The sequence below is a fragment of the Cornus florida genome, unplaced genomic scaffold (genome assembly GCF_030987335.1).
Source record: "Cornus florida cultivar Cherokee Brave unplaced genomic scaffold, ASM3098733v1 CherokeeBrave_3.0.0_Hap2_Chr03, whole genome shotgun sequence".
Taxonomy (NCBI): Eukaryota; Viridiplantae; Streptophyta; class Magnoliopsida; order Cornales; family Cornaceae; genus Cornus; species Cornus florida.
The window spans coordinates 3,373,700-3,389,702 of NW_026775573.1; the positions used below are offsets into that span (position 1 = coordinate 3,373,700).

Consider the following 16,003-nt stretch of genomic DNA (forward strand, 5'->3'; position numbering starts at 1 on the left):
CTATTGGGGGATCAGATCGGTGGTTCTGGATTCCTACCACGCATGGCCGTTTTGAGGTTAGGTCCTTTTTCAGATGCCTTTCGTTTGGTCATGGAGATCCCTTCCCTTGGAAGTCTATTTGGCGGTCCAAGGCTCCCCGCAAGGTCGCCTTTTTTGCTTGGACCTCTGTTCTGGGTAAGATTTTAACCCAGGATAATCTGAGTAGGAGGAATCAGGTGGTAGTCAATCACTGTTACATGTGCTTGTGTCATGAAGAGTCTGTTGATCACCTCCTTTTACATTGCAGCATGGCCAGAGATTGTTGGGATTTGATGCTTCGTTTATTTGGGGTTCATTGGGCTATGCCTTTCTCCTCTAGAGGGTTGATTGAGGCGTCTCTGTTGGGGCTGGCATTAGGGATGCTTGGAGGGCTACACCGCTCTGTATCTGGTGGTGTATTTGGCTTGAGAGAAATAGGAGATATTTTGACGGGAAAAAGAAGCCTGTTTCTATGCTTAAGTTCTCTGTTATTTCTACTCTTTTTTGTTGGGTTTCAGGGAGAGATTATGGATTTGTGGAGGAAATTATTGTTTTTTTGGCCTCTCTGAAGGTCTAAGGCGCCCTCTGGCCCTTGTGTTCCTTTTGTTTCTTTGGGTTTCGCTCCCCTTTTTGAGCGTTTTTAATAAAATCTTACTTATCAAAAAAAAATAAATAAATAATCCTATATGGACATTAGTTAATGGTAACAATAAACACTTCCATGAGATGGTTAATGTAGCATGTTCTAGACATAAAATGAGAGGATACCAATTAAGATGGTTTGGCCATGTCCGGTGACGGCCAATAATTGCACTAGGGAATATAGTGTGATCCTTTATGAGGGTAATATTAAGGAAGGAGAAGGCCAAAACCAACATGGGTTGAGATGGTTAGGAAAGACATGTCTACATATGATTTAGTGAGGCTATCTTTGTGAAACAAGATTCATTAGCCAACTCCAAATAGTTTGGAGAAGGTTATGTTGAGTTGAGTTAACAGTTGTATTAATCTCAGATGTAACATACAATTGGCAGCATGAGTCATAAGATTCTGTAGACATTGGACTTCATTATGTTCAGTTTTTAGGAGAATCATGGTAGAGAAGCAAAAAGGGAAAGGAAAAGAAGTATCTTTTCTTATGTTTTGTTCTTTCACTTAGAAAAAAGATGAGATCAGGAATGAGACTTTTGAATCTACCATTGAAGTCACTAGAGCCAATCTTTATTGAAGCACCAATGAAGAAAATATACCAGAGAGAGAGAGAGAGAGAGAGAGAGAGAGGGGGGGGGGGGGGGGGGGGGGGGGGTGGGGGGCAAAGAAAAGATACCACAATCTTCAAACACTTGCATATATATATATATATATATCACAAAAATATTGACTTCACATTTTTTGATGGAAAAAATGACGGATATTATTAGAATTTCATGGAATTATAAAATGAATCTCTGGAAATGTCAGTAGAGATACTGTTTGCACGATTGAAGTAAAAAATGTGGATTCTGTTGAATTAAGAATTCTAAAGTTGTGCTTTGGAAAAGACAACAAATCCATTCTTAGGTTTTGAAAAGTACAAGATTTGCTTTGTTGGCACAGTTTCAATACAGCTGTAATACGGTTCTTTTTAACATTACAATGTCAACAGAGCCTGTTTTTCTTTTTATTTTTTATTTTATACAATATGTATATTAGATCTCCATCTATATGGATATGCCCTGTATATGGTTGGTTTTGTAATTGTTGACTTTAATTGTTTTGTGTGGAAGACGGCTCCTCTATGCCCTCTCCTCCTTGGTATCATTGGGTTTGTTAGAGGTTTCAAGTTGAATCTTTTTGTTTACGAATAATTTTTTTTTCTTGTTTTCACCTATTTCCATCCATTTTGGTAACTATTAATCTGTTTAAATTTCTTCCAGGTACTTGTATCAATGGCTGATGAATATGGGCAAATTTCTGCCTCAGTGATGGAACGGCTTACTGCTGCAGCAGCAGCTGAACCTTATGAGTCTGTTTCCTGTGCTTTTGTGTCTTATGGGAGCTGCGCTCTGGATTTAGCTGTGGGTTGGAAATACAGGAGTCGAATGTGGTATGGAGTTGGTCTGCCTTTAAAAACAGAGTCACTTGGTGGTGGCGGCAGTGGCTGGGAATCTTGGAAATCTGCTTTGGAGAAAGATGCAAATGGAAACTGGATTGAACTTCCTTTAATAAAGAAGTCAATTGCCATGCTCCAAGCTTTGTTGTTAGACGAGTCTGGACTTGGTGGTGGTCTTGGTATTGGAGGAGGATCTGGTACTGGAATGGGCGGCATGGCAGCACTTTATCAATTATTGGACAGTGACCAACCATTCTTGTGCATGCTCCGGATGGCGCTTGCTTCAATGAGGGAAGAAGATGACGGTGAAGATAGCATGCTTATGAGGAATGTAAACATTCAGGATGGATTGGCTGATGGATTACATGGGCAAGCTGACAACACTGCATCCTTAGATAAAAATGCTCGAATGTCAACAAGGAAACCACGATCAGCATTGCTGTGGAGGTACTAGCTGTACTGACCGTACATTCAATTGAGGCTATTCCCCGTCTTTTTGCTCTCTCAGAATCTCTTAAACATGTCCTTGATTGTCTCTGTAATTAGATACAACTGCAGACCAATTGAAATTCGTGGCTTTATGTGTTTGTGACCCCCCTGCGGGCAGTCGGAAGTGCCTAAAAGCATCTTGTTTCTTGATACTCTCCTTTCGGCAATTTGAAAGAACAGAAGATGGTGTTCAACAGTTGTTGTTCAGTGTCATTAGCAACAACCTGTAGCATCTACTATTTATCTAGACTCATAATTATCACTGCAATCACAATCTAAACCTTCTCCCAACTATCAGATTTACACCTAAATATTATACTTCCCCTCTCATAATTCTAGTGTTTGGTTCAAACCTTAGAACTTAGGTCTAAACTTTCTCTTCTATGTGGCAATTTAGTATTACGATGAACATTTGACAAGAACAACCCTCATGGTGAAGAACCCGCATATACTCCCCATGACTGGACAATGATAGAATCTATAGTGTTCTAAAATAGTGAGATCAATTTTTTTCACAAATAAATGCAGATGTCTTCTCAGGTCCAAGTGCCAAAATTTCATACCTTATAGCTACATAGTCTTTTGACTATTCTTATTGTATTCTCACTTTTTTTTGTCGGAATTTTGTAAATTTCTAAGATAATTAAATTAAAATAAACCATTGAAGAGATTTTGATGTCTGTAGTCTTTGAGACTCAATACTAGCTCAGGCGTCTCCTTGATGAGTTTAATTCTCCCCAAGACTCTTAATATTCTTTGCTAGTGATCAGTCAGCTCGATGCCTTTCTTGAAATGGCGGTCATGTGGGATTTTTGTCTCACCAAATTTTTAACTATTATAGCTTAAGAGTTTTAGTTTTTCCTTAAACAAAACTAAACAGCTTAAGTTTGCTTTGATATCTGAACTGAAAAACAAAAAAAAGAAAAGTAAAAAATGCTTTGGCATCTTTCAAGAGGAGTGACTCTAGTACTGGTGCGCTGGACCAGCATCAGAGATGGGGATTGTAATTTTCCATTTTTAACCTCAGGTTATTTCAGTGACCTCTCATAAGTAGTTAAAAGGAGATGCTTACTTGTTTTTCTGATTGTTGTTTTGTTTAATTCTCAAGTCTATGGTTAACTGTTGTTTATCTGAAATAACTTGCAGACAGCTTTTTAGTTACAGAATTGTTTTCTTGCAAAACAAGCTAATTAATTTTTTCTTCTTAGACTCCAAAATTGTTTTTGTTCTTCCATGTTGCATCAAACGCTTGCGGATGTCGAGTACTGCTTGAAAAACTACAACCTATATCAGTAAAAGATTCTTTTCTGCTCCTTTCTCTTTGAATGTTTTAGTTTCAGCATTTTGATCTTTCACTCCAATATCCTTATTGGTCTTCCTTTCGCATGGTTAATCCATTTCACTTGTACTTTAGTGTTCGTTACTTAATGGTATGAGATGTAGGGTCCACTAAACTCTATTTTCTTTCCAATCTTGCCACTTATCATCCCGACAACTTATCACAATTACTCTTGTTGCGTGTACACGTGTAATTGTTACCTTATTGATTCCTAAGCTGGTGCATTATTTTTGCCTAAAATAGGCACCACCTAACTTGTATCCTCTTTTTCATTTTTGCCATCTGTGGAGATTTTCCAATTCTTCCATTTAGAACAGAGGAGTCAGAACATCCCTTGCAAATATTCTATTTGTATACACTATGTTCTGTATTAGTTCTCTCTCTTTTGCACAGTTTATTTGGTTGTTTACTTTCATTATTTGTTGCATCATCTTTTAGATGTTTTGTCACACTCATATTATTCAAATGTTTTCATTCTAGTCCTTTTTAATTTTTAGTTTTGCATACAAGCATACTAGACATCATTGTGATATAGTATTTGGGTACAGTAGTGATCTTATGATGCATAACAGAGCTTTTGAGTTGCCTTTTGTGGCGTCCTTTTTTTTGTTACCCTACCAATAACATGCTTTCATGAAGATCTTGGGGATAAATTGACTCATAATTTGTGCTTTACAGTGTGCTTTCACCGGTTCTGAACATGCCGATTTCTGAGTCTAAGAGACAGAGGGTGTTGGTTGCATGTTGCATTCTCTATTCTGAGGTTAGTTCCATACAGAGTTAGCTTTGCTCTGATATATTAATGATTTACTTTTTTTCTACCCACCTGTTAACTACTGTCATCTTTTCTTGACTATAAAATATCTATAAGTTTAAAATTTTCCTTTATTTCATTTACTTCTAGAGCAGTTGGTGCAACTGTTATGCTGTTATCTTATTACGATATGTATGATACAGGTGTGGCATGCTGTCAGCAGGGATAGAATCCCTCTTCGTAAACAGTATCTCGAGGCAATTTTGCCCCCTTTTGTTGCTGTTTTAAGGAGATGGCGGCCAATTTTGGCAGGAATTCATGAACTTGCTACTGCAGATGGTTTGAATCCTCTTGCTATTGATGACCGTGCACTGGCTGCAGATGCCCTACCAATAGAGGTTATTGAACATCAACTCTCATATGTTTTTCCCTCATGACATATAAAACTTCAATTTTGTCTTCCCTTGTCTTTAAATTGTCAGACTTTTATTATTGTCAGCTTAATTTGTTTTCCGACTGGGTTTCTGGAACGGAGGGGAAATAAACTTTATTTGGGTTTTCTGTGTAATGTCTTAGTAATATGGTGCCAAGAGAAGTTGTCTACGGCCATGCATGATATGTTAGATTCCTTGAACAAATATGTTATAATTGCTCTGTTACACAGGCAGGATTTTGTTTGATGTGAGGTTCCTTTCTGCATTAAAACTGTAAAAACATGTTATGCTTGAAAATTCTCTGGCCCAAATTCTGCACGGACCATATGTATATTTTTTTGTTTGGTCTATAACTCATATATATACAAGTTCTGTTTTATCGGTAACTAAAATTTTCTTTGCTTTTCTTGGATAACAAATAAGAAATATTCATTGGTACTTTAGCATTTCCCTCTTTTTGTTGTTGTTTTCCCCACTCTTTCTTTTTCTTTAGTTCTCTTTCAATTGGGTAAATGGATCTCCTTGCATTCTTATTGTTATTGCATGTAGAGCTTTAATATCCTTTGCTATACTTGCCATCTGCTCATGTTAGATTGGTAGTTTTGCAATGAATTTTATTTTACTGCGTTGTCTGAGACATCCAGTTAATATTTGTTCAGGCTGCTCTTGCCATGATCTCTCCGGGATGGGCTGCTGCTTTTGCTTCTCCACCTGCTGCAATGGCACTGGCAATGATTGCTGCTGGTGCTGCTGGTGGGGAAACCACAACACCGGCAAAAAATGCACAGTTTAAACGTGACCACTCCTCATTGCTTGAGAGGAAAACGGGTAGGCTTCAAACATTTTCAAGCTTTCAAAAACCTTTGGAGGTACCTAGCAAATCGTCAGCTGTTCCGAAGGACAAGGCTGCTGCAAAAGCTGCTGCCTTGGCTGCTGCACGCGATATTGAACGCAATGCAAAGATTGGTTCTGGAAGAGGGCTCACTGCTGTGGCAATGGCCACATCTGCACAGCGGAGGAGTGAGAGTGATACGGAACGTGTAAAAAGATGGAATGTTTCTGAAGCAATGGGAACTGCCTGGATGGAATGCTTGCAGTCAGTTGATACAAAATTGGTCCATGCGAAAGATTTTAATGCTTTATCCTATAAATTCATTGCTGTTCTTGTTGGTAGTTTAGCTTTGGCTAGAACCATGCAACGATTTGAGGTTCGATTCTTGCTTCTTGTCTTGGTGGTTATCATTACTTAATTAAACTAGTCTACAATAATAATAATAATTTGCCTTGCAAATCTTCAGGTTGAGAGGCGCAGACAAGTTGATGTAATAGCTAGGCATCGTCTATATACTGGTATACGTGCGTGGCGTAAACTCATCCATTGCTTGATAGAGATGAAATGTCTATTTGGGCCGTTCAGAGACCCTTTATGCAATCCTGAGCGTGTATGTTACTGGCCTCATTCCTTGGCATATTTTTCATTCGATGCTTTTACTTTAGATTTAAGGATCACAATTTCTCAAAATATGAAACCTCGATTGTGTAGGTTTTCTGGAAGCTAGACGTTATGGAAAGTTCCTCGAGGATGAGGCAATGTTTGAGGAGGAACTACAGAGGGTCTGACCATTTGGGTGCTGCTGCCAATTATGAAGATCATATGGAGCTGAAACATGACCAAGATAATGCCATAAATCCATCTAAAGCCTCTGTTTTGGCAGCGGAAGCTATTTCAATGGAGGTAGTAAACGAGGATGATGAACAGGAAGACATTGACAATGTAGTGGGTAGGACAGATAATGTAGAACAGCATGGGGAGATTCAGGCAAGGATGTCTGCAATGGCTGAGCAACCCCTTCAGGCGTCAGTGGAATCTGGACACCCTCAAGTTATTAGCAATGAGGACTTGGTGCGAAATCCATCAGCAGTTGCCCCTGGCTATGTTCCTAGTGAACTTGATGAAAGAATTGTTCTTGAGCTTCCGTCTTCAATGGTCCGGCCGTTAAAGGTTCTACGAGGAACATTTCAGGTATCTAGATTATGTTGTTAATTGTTACTCATGCATTGATCTTTACTTGGCTTTATAGATGCATTTTCTGACAAAGATCCAGAAAAAGTTTTTTACCATTTACAGAATCAATCTGTGAAGTATATGCAGTTTGAATGCAATAAAAGTTCTGAATTTATGAGTGTAGGATAAAATGCTGATACTTTTAGCAGTAGATTTTTGTGTTCAAGTAGTTTTACTGATCTCATGACACCCAATGTTGATACTTTTTGCAGTAGATTTTTATGTTCAAGTAGTTTTACTGATCTTATGGCACCCAATTATTGCAAGTTTGACTAAACGTATTCGCTAATGTCCTTTGTCAGATAACAACAAGAAGAATTAACTTTATCGTTGATAATACTGAGAGCAATGCAACGAGTGATGGATTGGATTGCAGTTCTGAGCGTGGAGTCCAGGAAAAGGATCAGAGCTGGTTGATGTCTTCCCTTCATCAAATATTTAGCAGAAGGTGACATGAAAAGTGTGTTTTCTTTAATTACTATTCTACTACTGTTGTCATATGACAGCATTCATGTAGTTTGAACATCTCCATTTGAGATTCTTTTGAGTCAATATTTTAGTGTAAAGGACTAAGTTGTAAATGTGCCGTAGTTCTGGATCTGAATGTAGTTAAGTTTTTATTTCCTTTGGTTGTTAACACACTCACACACACAAAAGAAGAAAAAAGAAGTATGATGAAATGGAGTTCTGTGTAGTTAAGTTGTTTCCTTTGGGTAGCAACAGACGCGCACTCAAACACACAAAGAAGAAAATGAAGTATGATGAAAATAGAGTTCTGCTGGACTTTTTTTGTAAATTTTAATTATTTGTCTTACGCTTCTGGTTATGTTTACCTTGAGAGATGATAAATTACACCCCCCCCCCCCCCCCCCCCCCCCCCCCCCCCAAAAAAAAAAAAAAGAAAAAGAATTATAGCAGAAATTCTTTTACTTTTCCAAACATCTGCCATCGCTAAACTTTCCTCTCTGGCCTCCCTCAGCAAGAGCCCCATTCCCTTAAAGGGCTCTAAGATTCAAAGTAATCTCTTCCTGTTTATGAAGTTTCCCTTAGTCGTGTTAAAGAGAAAAAAAGTAAAGAAAGAAAATCTGGTTCCTCTCTTAAATATTGTTACTCAAGTAAGCTGTATCAATAAAGATTTATCACAACTAAATAGGGGCAGTTATATGAATACTGTTTGCCATTCTACTCTGTTTCTGGTCATAAATTTAGTTGAACAGAAGTTGCCATATTTGTCATTTTTATCCAATGCATCTTAGTTTTGGTCTTTATCCTGATCATTAGTCTCAATGTATGTAATGTCACTCTTCCCCACCAATGCACTATTTTAGTCGCGTTTCTCTCATTTTTTCTCCGTCATAAACTGCTTTGACTGTCTCAAGAATGTATCATTTCTAACTTGTTTACTCTTCCTCCCATGTTTATTGTCTTTACAGATATCTTCTGAGAAAAAGTGCACTGGAATTATTTATGGTTGATCGGTCGAACTTCTTCTTTGATTTTGGGGTATTAGTCTTTGGAGTATTCATTTTGCATTTCCCTTATTAAATGACGTTGATGGTTGTAGTTAACCAATTTATTTGTTTGGAAATTTCTGGCTTCAGAGTACTGAGGGGAGAAGAAATGCATATCGCGCTATTGTTCAAACACGTCCACCTCATTTGAACAATATTTACCTGGCAACTCAGGTGTTTACCCTCCTGTGGCCTTTATGTCTTATGGATAGATCTGGAAATGTTTAATTGGAATAACACTTCAGCACAGGAGCACCACCATGCATGCCGTCAGTTTATTTTTATTAACAGATCAGAGGGCTCCATGTATTTTATTGTAACACATTATAAATCATATAACTATTTTTATTTTATTTATTTATTTATTTTGTAGAGGCCTGAAATACTTCTGAAGAGAACTCAACTTATGGAGCGTTGGGCTAGGTGGGAGGTATGAAATAATAATGATCTTTGGGTGTATATTTCATCTGATTATGTCATTCAGTCTTTGTAGTTTCAGCTATCTCATTTTCTTTTGTTAAGGAATTCCATAAATTTCTAATTAATACATCCTCTGCAGATCAGCAATTTTGAATATTTAATGCAGCTCAACACACTTGCTGGACGTAGTTATAATGACATCACTCAGGTGGATCTTCTTAAGATCACACAGTTTTTAATTTCTAGGGAGGAATAAGTTAATCTATAATTTCCTTTCTTCTTTGCAGTATCCCGTTTTCCCATGGATTCTTTCTGATTACAGTTCAAAAAGTTTGGATTTTGCCAATCCGTCTTCTTACCGAGATCTTTCAAAGGTGTCACAAATTCTGGATTGTGATTCTCAAATTACTATTGGCTTCAGTCTTCCAGCTAACGTATGGCTTTATATGTACTTGCAGCCCATAGGTGCACTAAATGCCGATCGGTTAAAGAAATTCCAAGAGAGATATTCCAGCTTTGATGATCCAGTCATCCCCAAATTCCATTATGGTTCACATTATTCTACTGCTGGAACAGTAAGTTCTATTATTTTATTTTATTTCAAGTGCTTAGTTATTTTGTCACGGTAATGCAATGCCATTATTACAAGTTATGACTTGTGATTTGTGACCGTTAATACTCCTTTTCTTTCAGTTATTGATTTTTTAAAAGAAAACTGTAGCCTGTTCTCTTTGTTGTCTTTTTATGATTTTGTGTTGTAATTATTATATTGCAAACGAAGAAGAATTGATAATGATTGAGCTGTATCCATTTCAGTATTTGCATCAAATATTACGTTACATGTTTATGGTTTCAGTATTTTTAAACGTCGGAGTAATTAAATATCAAAATTCAAGGGCACGGTGACATGGCCAAGTGTTAAAAAATATTTATACTTTTCTTTAATTTCTAAATGTAAATTGATGTTTTTATGTAATTCAGATATTTCAATATGAGCGCTTTATTCATTTTGGAATAATTTTAATGGGATTAGGATTAAATCACGAGTATGGGTACAGTTTAAGCACGAGCCAGTTGAGCCGTTTGAGGTAAAAAGAAATGATATCTCTAGCGGTCATTACCATTACATAACCCTCATATATCCCTTGATTGTTACTGTTACGATGACCATTACTATTACTTGGAACCTTGGTTGCAAGTGTGCCATACCCAGTGTTGAAGGTTGAATGGTAAGTTGAAGAATACTAGCTGCCTTTGAGGTAATTATAAGAACAAAGACATGAGGTGTTGATGTTTCTTGTTTGTATCTTGAACACATATATTATCACACTTAAAATTGTGAAAACTTGTAAGATGGAGTCATGTATATGCCAAAGCGATTGTAGCAGTGTGGTAAAATTGTTATAATGACATCTAATACAGAGGGGTGGGGTGATTTAAGGGTTCGATTTTCATCTTTTAAAACAGAAAAAGTATCAACGTTTGTTTCTGGTACATATCATTTTTTTTTTCTTCCTGAATGTGGTATGTTATTGATACAAGAAAATATGGTACAATGAAACTGTCTTGAGACTCAAGACACATGAAACAAAGCAAGAAAGAAGAAACCAAAAAGTTAACCAGGCATACCCCAGCTAACAACAAATCAAGAAAACAGATTATGCATTAGAAAAGAGAATTTAGGTCTGTAATGGAAAGACCTACGGATTCGCAACACTGAAAACTAATATCTATAGCAATCTGATGAGCAGTTCTATGATGTCCTCCATGCAATCTAGAATCTCTCCTTCCACAAACTCCTTAAAGTAATAGAGAAAGCACATTTACGAAGTTTGGTCTTCACATCCTCATTCTGGTGCAAGTTCAGAAACCACCCCAAGACTTGGTCCAAATTGTTCAATTGTAGCAGTTCGTTACAGTGAATTATATCAGTCAAACAACACCGTACTGTTCTGGCCAGTGAACAAGACCTGAAAAGATGGCCACAATCATCTTCTGCTGCAAGGCAATTCATACATACCGAGGCCATAGCTATCCCTATTCGTTTCAGATTAACAAAAGAGGGATGCACATTCTGTAAGATCAGAACCACAGCCATAGAAATCATAGGCCTGCACGTGTTCCAAGCCAAAGGATACCACTGCACTCTGTCATATTTCACTCTACGTTGATTCCATGCAGATTTGAAGGAAAATTTCCCATGTTTCCATATGATTCAATCTTGTGAACTAGTGTTACAAGTGGGGACTTGTCCCACATCGGATCCGGATGGGAGAGTGATTGGGTATGATTGGGTGGGTATGCAGCTCTACCTAATAGCTTAAGCTTTTGGGTAAATGGGGAAGCGCCCTCTCATTACAGTTGGTATTAGAACTAGACCCAGTCTTTGATCCGGTGCCATGCCAAGCGCCTGGCCTGGAAGGCGACCGGGTGAGCCACTTGGGTAGGCAGGGTGGCCCGACCGCAACGAGGGCATTGCGAGTTTGGGTGGGGGAGAATGTTACAAGTGGGGACTTGTCCCACATCGGATCCGGATGGGAGAGTGATTGGTATAAATGGATGGGTATGCAGCACTACTTAATAGCTTAAGCTTTTGGGTAAATGGGCAAGTGTCCACCTGTTACAACTAGTATGTTGTAGATTCTGTAGACGCTGCACAATCTCCAGAGGCCAGGCTAAAGGAATGGACCATTGATTATCCACCAAGAGAACATAGACACTGTCATCCCTCTTAAAAGGGCCTAGTCTTCTAAATCCATAGACTCATAAGAGATATACTTTGCATCCAAGGATCCAGAAATAGACTGGTGTCCCTGCCATTAATCTGAAAATCCACATTGTCAAGTATGATCTCCCTAACATCAATCAGTGACTTCCAAATTTAAAAGACACTTTGTACACATCATTCATTACCATCACTAGGATAGACATTTCTATAATTTAAAAGACACTTTGTAGAGTTTGATAAGATAGACTAAACTAGGGTGCCATATGGCTTGCTTTTATTATCAAAAGTAAAAGTTAATTGTGCAAATAGCAAATAACACTTTATTCAAAATATTACATTAAGAATAGAGTAGTTGTTTGAAGACTATGCTTGGAAGGTGAACTTTTGATGTTTAGCTTACCTTATTGGGGCTAGCCTCACTTGACTTTTTTGGACTAACACAACACAATATGTTGCTTGGGCCTGCGGTTTACGTAGGGGGGTCATTCCCACCCAAAAGTGTGGTAATGCCCTCGTCATAAAAAATGAAAAATAAATAAATAAAAGAATAGAAGTTGATAGAGGAATTCTTATATTGAAGAAGTGGGATTGGAAGTATGAGAGTGGTCGTTATACTTAAGAATGTACATTTCGTACAAATATGTACCTATTTGCATGTACATGCATACAAGCATGCATATGTCTGAACGTGTCTATATAGACTATATTATATTATCAAGACTTTGTATCAACATGTCTTTGTCATGTTAGGTCCATGTCCATTCAACAGGAGGTATTACGTATATTATGGCAACTTGGTGACGGTAAATTTTTTTTTTTCAAGTAATGTTTGCATGCAACTATGTCAATTGATGTGATCCTGGAATAGTAAGTTGCAATGTTTTGTAATTGCATATTCAATTCTTTTTAGTCTAATGGAGGGCTGGAGTCCATACTACAAAATACACATATGGTGGAAGCCAAATATGAATACAGCGTTCTTGAAAAAGAGCAAATAGATGAGTAGGGGAATGTCATGTACAGTGAAACCCCAGGATTACTATAGCTTTAGTTTGCTATCTTATCTGGCTATATCTATAGTGTTTACCTTCTCATGAACTATGAACCACCTCCTGGCTTTCCAATGTTTCTGAATTACAATTTTATACTGCTGAATAAGAGGAGCAAGCCGAAATTCAGCAACGTTAGTTGGTTGCCTGAGGAATGAGTTCATTGGATGAGTCTGAACTGTATTTCACGTGCTGACTTTTTCTCCTTCTCTTTTGGGTGATTTTATTATTTATAGATGAGTATTTTCCCTTCATTTTGTCACTGTTATGCCTTCCTAGTATTCTTCGTTTCTTGTATCAATTACATTTACTGTCATTTGGGTACATACCTTTGATACAATGTGCAGCTGTGATAATTAACTGCAGTAACAATGCTTCTAATGATTGGTTGTGCTTTATGACAGGTGTTGTATTATCTTGTTAGGGTGGAACCATTCACTACTCTTTCAATTCAACTACAAGGTGGCAAGTTTGACCATGCAGACAGAATGTTTTCGGATATTCCTTCTACATGGAATGGAGTTCTTGAGGACATGAGCGATGTGAAGGAATTGGTATGAATTTTTAATGACCATTACAGCTAAAAAACTTTTATTAGTTCAATTGTCGTTACAGCTTGTTTCTTAGTGGATGTGAAGGAATTGGTATGAATTTTTATGACCATTACAGCTAAAGTACTTTTTATTATTTCGTCATTGTTGCTTGTTTCTTAGTGGTCTTCAATTGCTTATCAGTGACTTCTATCCATCCCCTTCTACAATTGTCTGCATAACTATATTTATTTGTGTATATTATTTGGGAAAGTGACGTGTCTTTTCTTTTTCCTTTTCTATTCATCTTAGGTTCCTGAATTGTTCTACCTCCCGGAGATTTTAACCAATGGAAACACAATTGACTTTGGTACAACTCAACTTGGAGAAAAGCTTGGTGTGTACATTTAAATACTTTGTTCCAGTAGCACATGCAAAGCTATTATTTTTTTTTTTCTAAGACTCTAGTTGAAAGATTTTTATTTTTTGTTCATTCACCATTTTAGATTCTGTCAGACTTCCTAATTGGGCTGAAAATCCTGTTGATTTCATTCATAAGCATCGAATGGCTCTTGAGAGTGAGCATGTTTCTGCACATTTGCACGAATGGATTGATCTCATATTTGGGTAAGCTGCATTGTATTGTTTAAAGGTCTTTTTTATGTTCTTTCTTAACATTTTTTCCTCTTTTCATTTCCATCTTCTCTGTTTGGATTAAGGGTGGATGAAAAATAACTGTCTTTCTCCATTGATTTCTCACATTTTCTTAAAGCTGGTATTTAGACATATGATTTGGAACATTCAGGTATAAACAACGAGGAAAAGAAGCTATATTGGCGAACAATGTTTTCTTTTACATTACCTATGAGGGAGCAGTGGATATTGACAAAATTTCAGACCCAGTATGTCAGCTCTCCTTCTTTTTATGGTGTTTCCTGTTTGGATAGCTATTACTTATTTTCCCAATATATCTCCAAAAAGGTACAACGACGTGCTTCACAAGACCAGATTGCTTACTTTGGACAAACCCCATCCCAACTTCTTACCATCCCTCACTTGAAGAAGATGCCACTAGCAGATGTACTTCACTTGCAGGTACATATAGCTACTCAAATACCCTTGCATATGTATATGTGTGCTTTTTCTCCCCTCCCACCCCCCGTCACTGAACTCCTAGTCTATATAAATCTTGCTAGTATACTATTCTGTAATCAGGTAACGCTTGTCTGACTCTAGAACTAATTTAGTTGGTTACTTGCAAGTTCACGTCATATCAACTTGTGGTTTTGATTTGGGAACTGGTCTTAAACATGGGTGGGCCATGCATCTATAGGGATGTGCACACTATTTGAAAGATATGGATGTTTGCATGTATCTGATCCTTGAAGAAATATTAAACAATTGAAAAAATAAACAGTAATTTTGATCTACTGCATGTTTTACTTTGTTAAAGCTTATGTTATTGATTAAGGAAGTTGGAAATAATTAAAATTTTAATTGTTGAATTCGGGATGAATGGCACGTCTTCTTCTTTTTCTTCGGCTCTCAAGTCTCATAAGCGCTTGTAGTGAAAGATGGACCATACCTAATGCGTTTGCCAAACCCCTAGAAAATAAGAAGGGCTTCTTTTAGTCTTTTTGTATTATTTACTTATCACTCAGAAATTAGAATATAGTAATTCTATGCCTTTTTCTAATTCCTGTATTTTTTATTTTTTATTTTTCTATTTTCCCATATTTGTTGCCCAAACAATGACCAAAAATGAAAATAATGCATCATGTTTGAAAGTGCATCATCATCCTCGCACAATGTCACAAAGATTCTTTAGGAAATATGCTTAGCAACCTCGTCTAGGCAATCCTATCATATCTATGAAGTATGAAGTGTTTCATATTCCCTAAAATATTTCCAAATCACCACTCTTCTTCTATTCATTAACTTCACCGCTGAACAACCAACTGCAAAATACCACATATCAATGGTGAGGTGGCTGCCTCCCCACTTCTTGTTTCCGAAATTCAACACCCTTCGTGCCTCTGATTCCGACGGCAATCTAAACAGAAGAAGACCGTCTGGTAGAGGTGATACCCTCACCCCGCAAGAAATCTTCCAAGTCCTCATTGCCCATTCCTCAATCATTTCTAAACTCCCTACATCCTTGTCGAATCGTCTGACCAAGCAAGATTTCAGAACTTCTCGAGACAGCGTGCTGTGACTGTCTACCTTGAAGACATGACCATCTTTGGTGTGGAAAACATCAGTCTCACCGTTAGTTGTGAGGCAAGGCAGCCACACAACTGCCCAACAAATGCAATTCCGATAGGAGAGATTCCTCGGGTATGCCAAAGTAAAATAGATATGTGGTTGAGATCAGAGGATTTTCAAGGGAGAGTCCGGTCTTGGTGGGAGGAGGTGCTGATCACAGGTTCTTTCAGTTTTGTTTTAGCCAAGAAACTTTAGTCCCTCAAAACCGATCTTGAAAGGTGGAATGAGCAGGTGTTCGGGAATCTGGAATGGAGGAAAAATAGAGTTTTGGCTGACTTTGCTGAGATTGATCGTCTTGAAGAGTTGGGA

At 37.6% G+C, this 16,003-nt stretch overlaps 1 protein-coding gene across 2 annotated transcripts in view; it reads left to right on the plus strand.

Moving 5' to 3' along the window:
* The window catches only part of LOC132299083 (BEACH domain-containing protein C2), a 63,046-nt gene that overhangs the window by 34,764 nt on the left and 12,279 nt on the right, over positions 1–16,003 (plus strand). For both annotated transcript variants that reach the window (XM_059795532.1, XM_059795533.1), the window contains exons 11-28: positions 1,935–2,557; positions 4,617–4,701; positions 4,896–5,090; positions 5,786–6,334; positions 6,425–6,568; positions 6,670–7,149; positions 7,494–7,639; positions 8,625–8,694; positions 8,793–8,876; positions 9,076–9,132; positions 9,262–9,330; positions 9,410–9,496; positions 9,581–9,697; positions 13,304–13,453; positions 13,742–13,826; positions 13,936–14,056; positions 14,235–14,331; positions 14,411–14,524. In XM_059795532.1, coding sequence (XP_059651515.1) covers positions 1,935–2,557; positions 4,617–4,701; positions 4,896–5,090; positions 5,786–6,334; positions 6,425–6,568; positions 6,670–7,149; positions 7,494–7,639; positions 8,625–8,694; positions 8,793–8,876; positions 9,076–9,132; positions 9,262–9,330; positions 9,410–9,496; positions 9,581–9,697; positions 13,304–13,453; positions 13,742–13,826; positions 13,936–14,056; positions 14,235–14,331; positions 14,411–14,524 — 3,273 coding nt within the window. The remainder of the gene's footprint in view (positions 1–1,934; positions 2,558–4,616; positions 4,702–4,895; positions 5,091–5,785; positions 6,335–6,424; positions 6,569–6,669; positions 7,150–7,493; positions 7,640–8,624; positions 8,695–8,792; positions 8,877–9,075; positions 9,133–9,261; positions 9,331–9,409; positions 9,497–9,580; positions 9,698–13,303; positions 13,454–13,741; positions 13,827–13,935; positions 14,057–14,234; positions 14,332–14,410; positions 14,525–16,003) is intronic.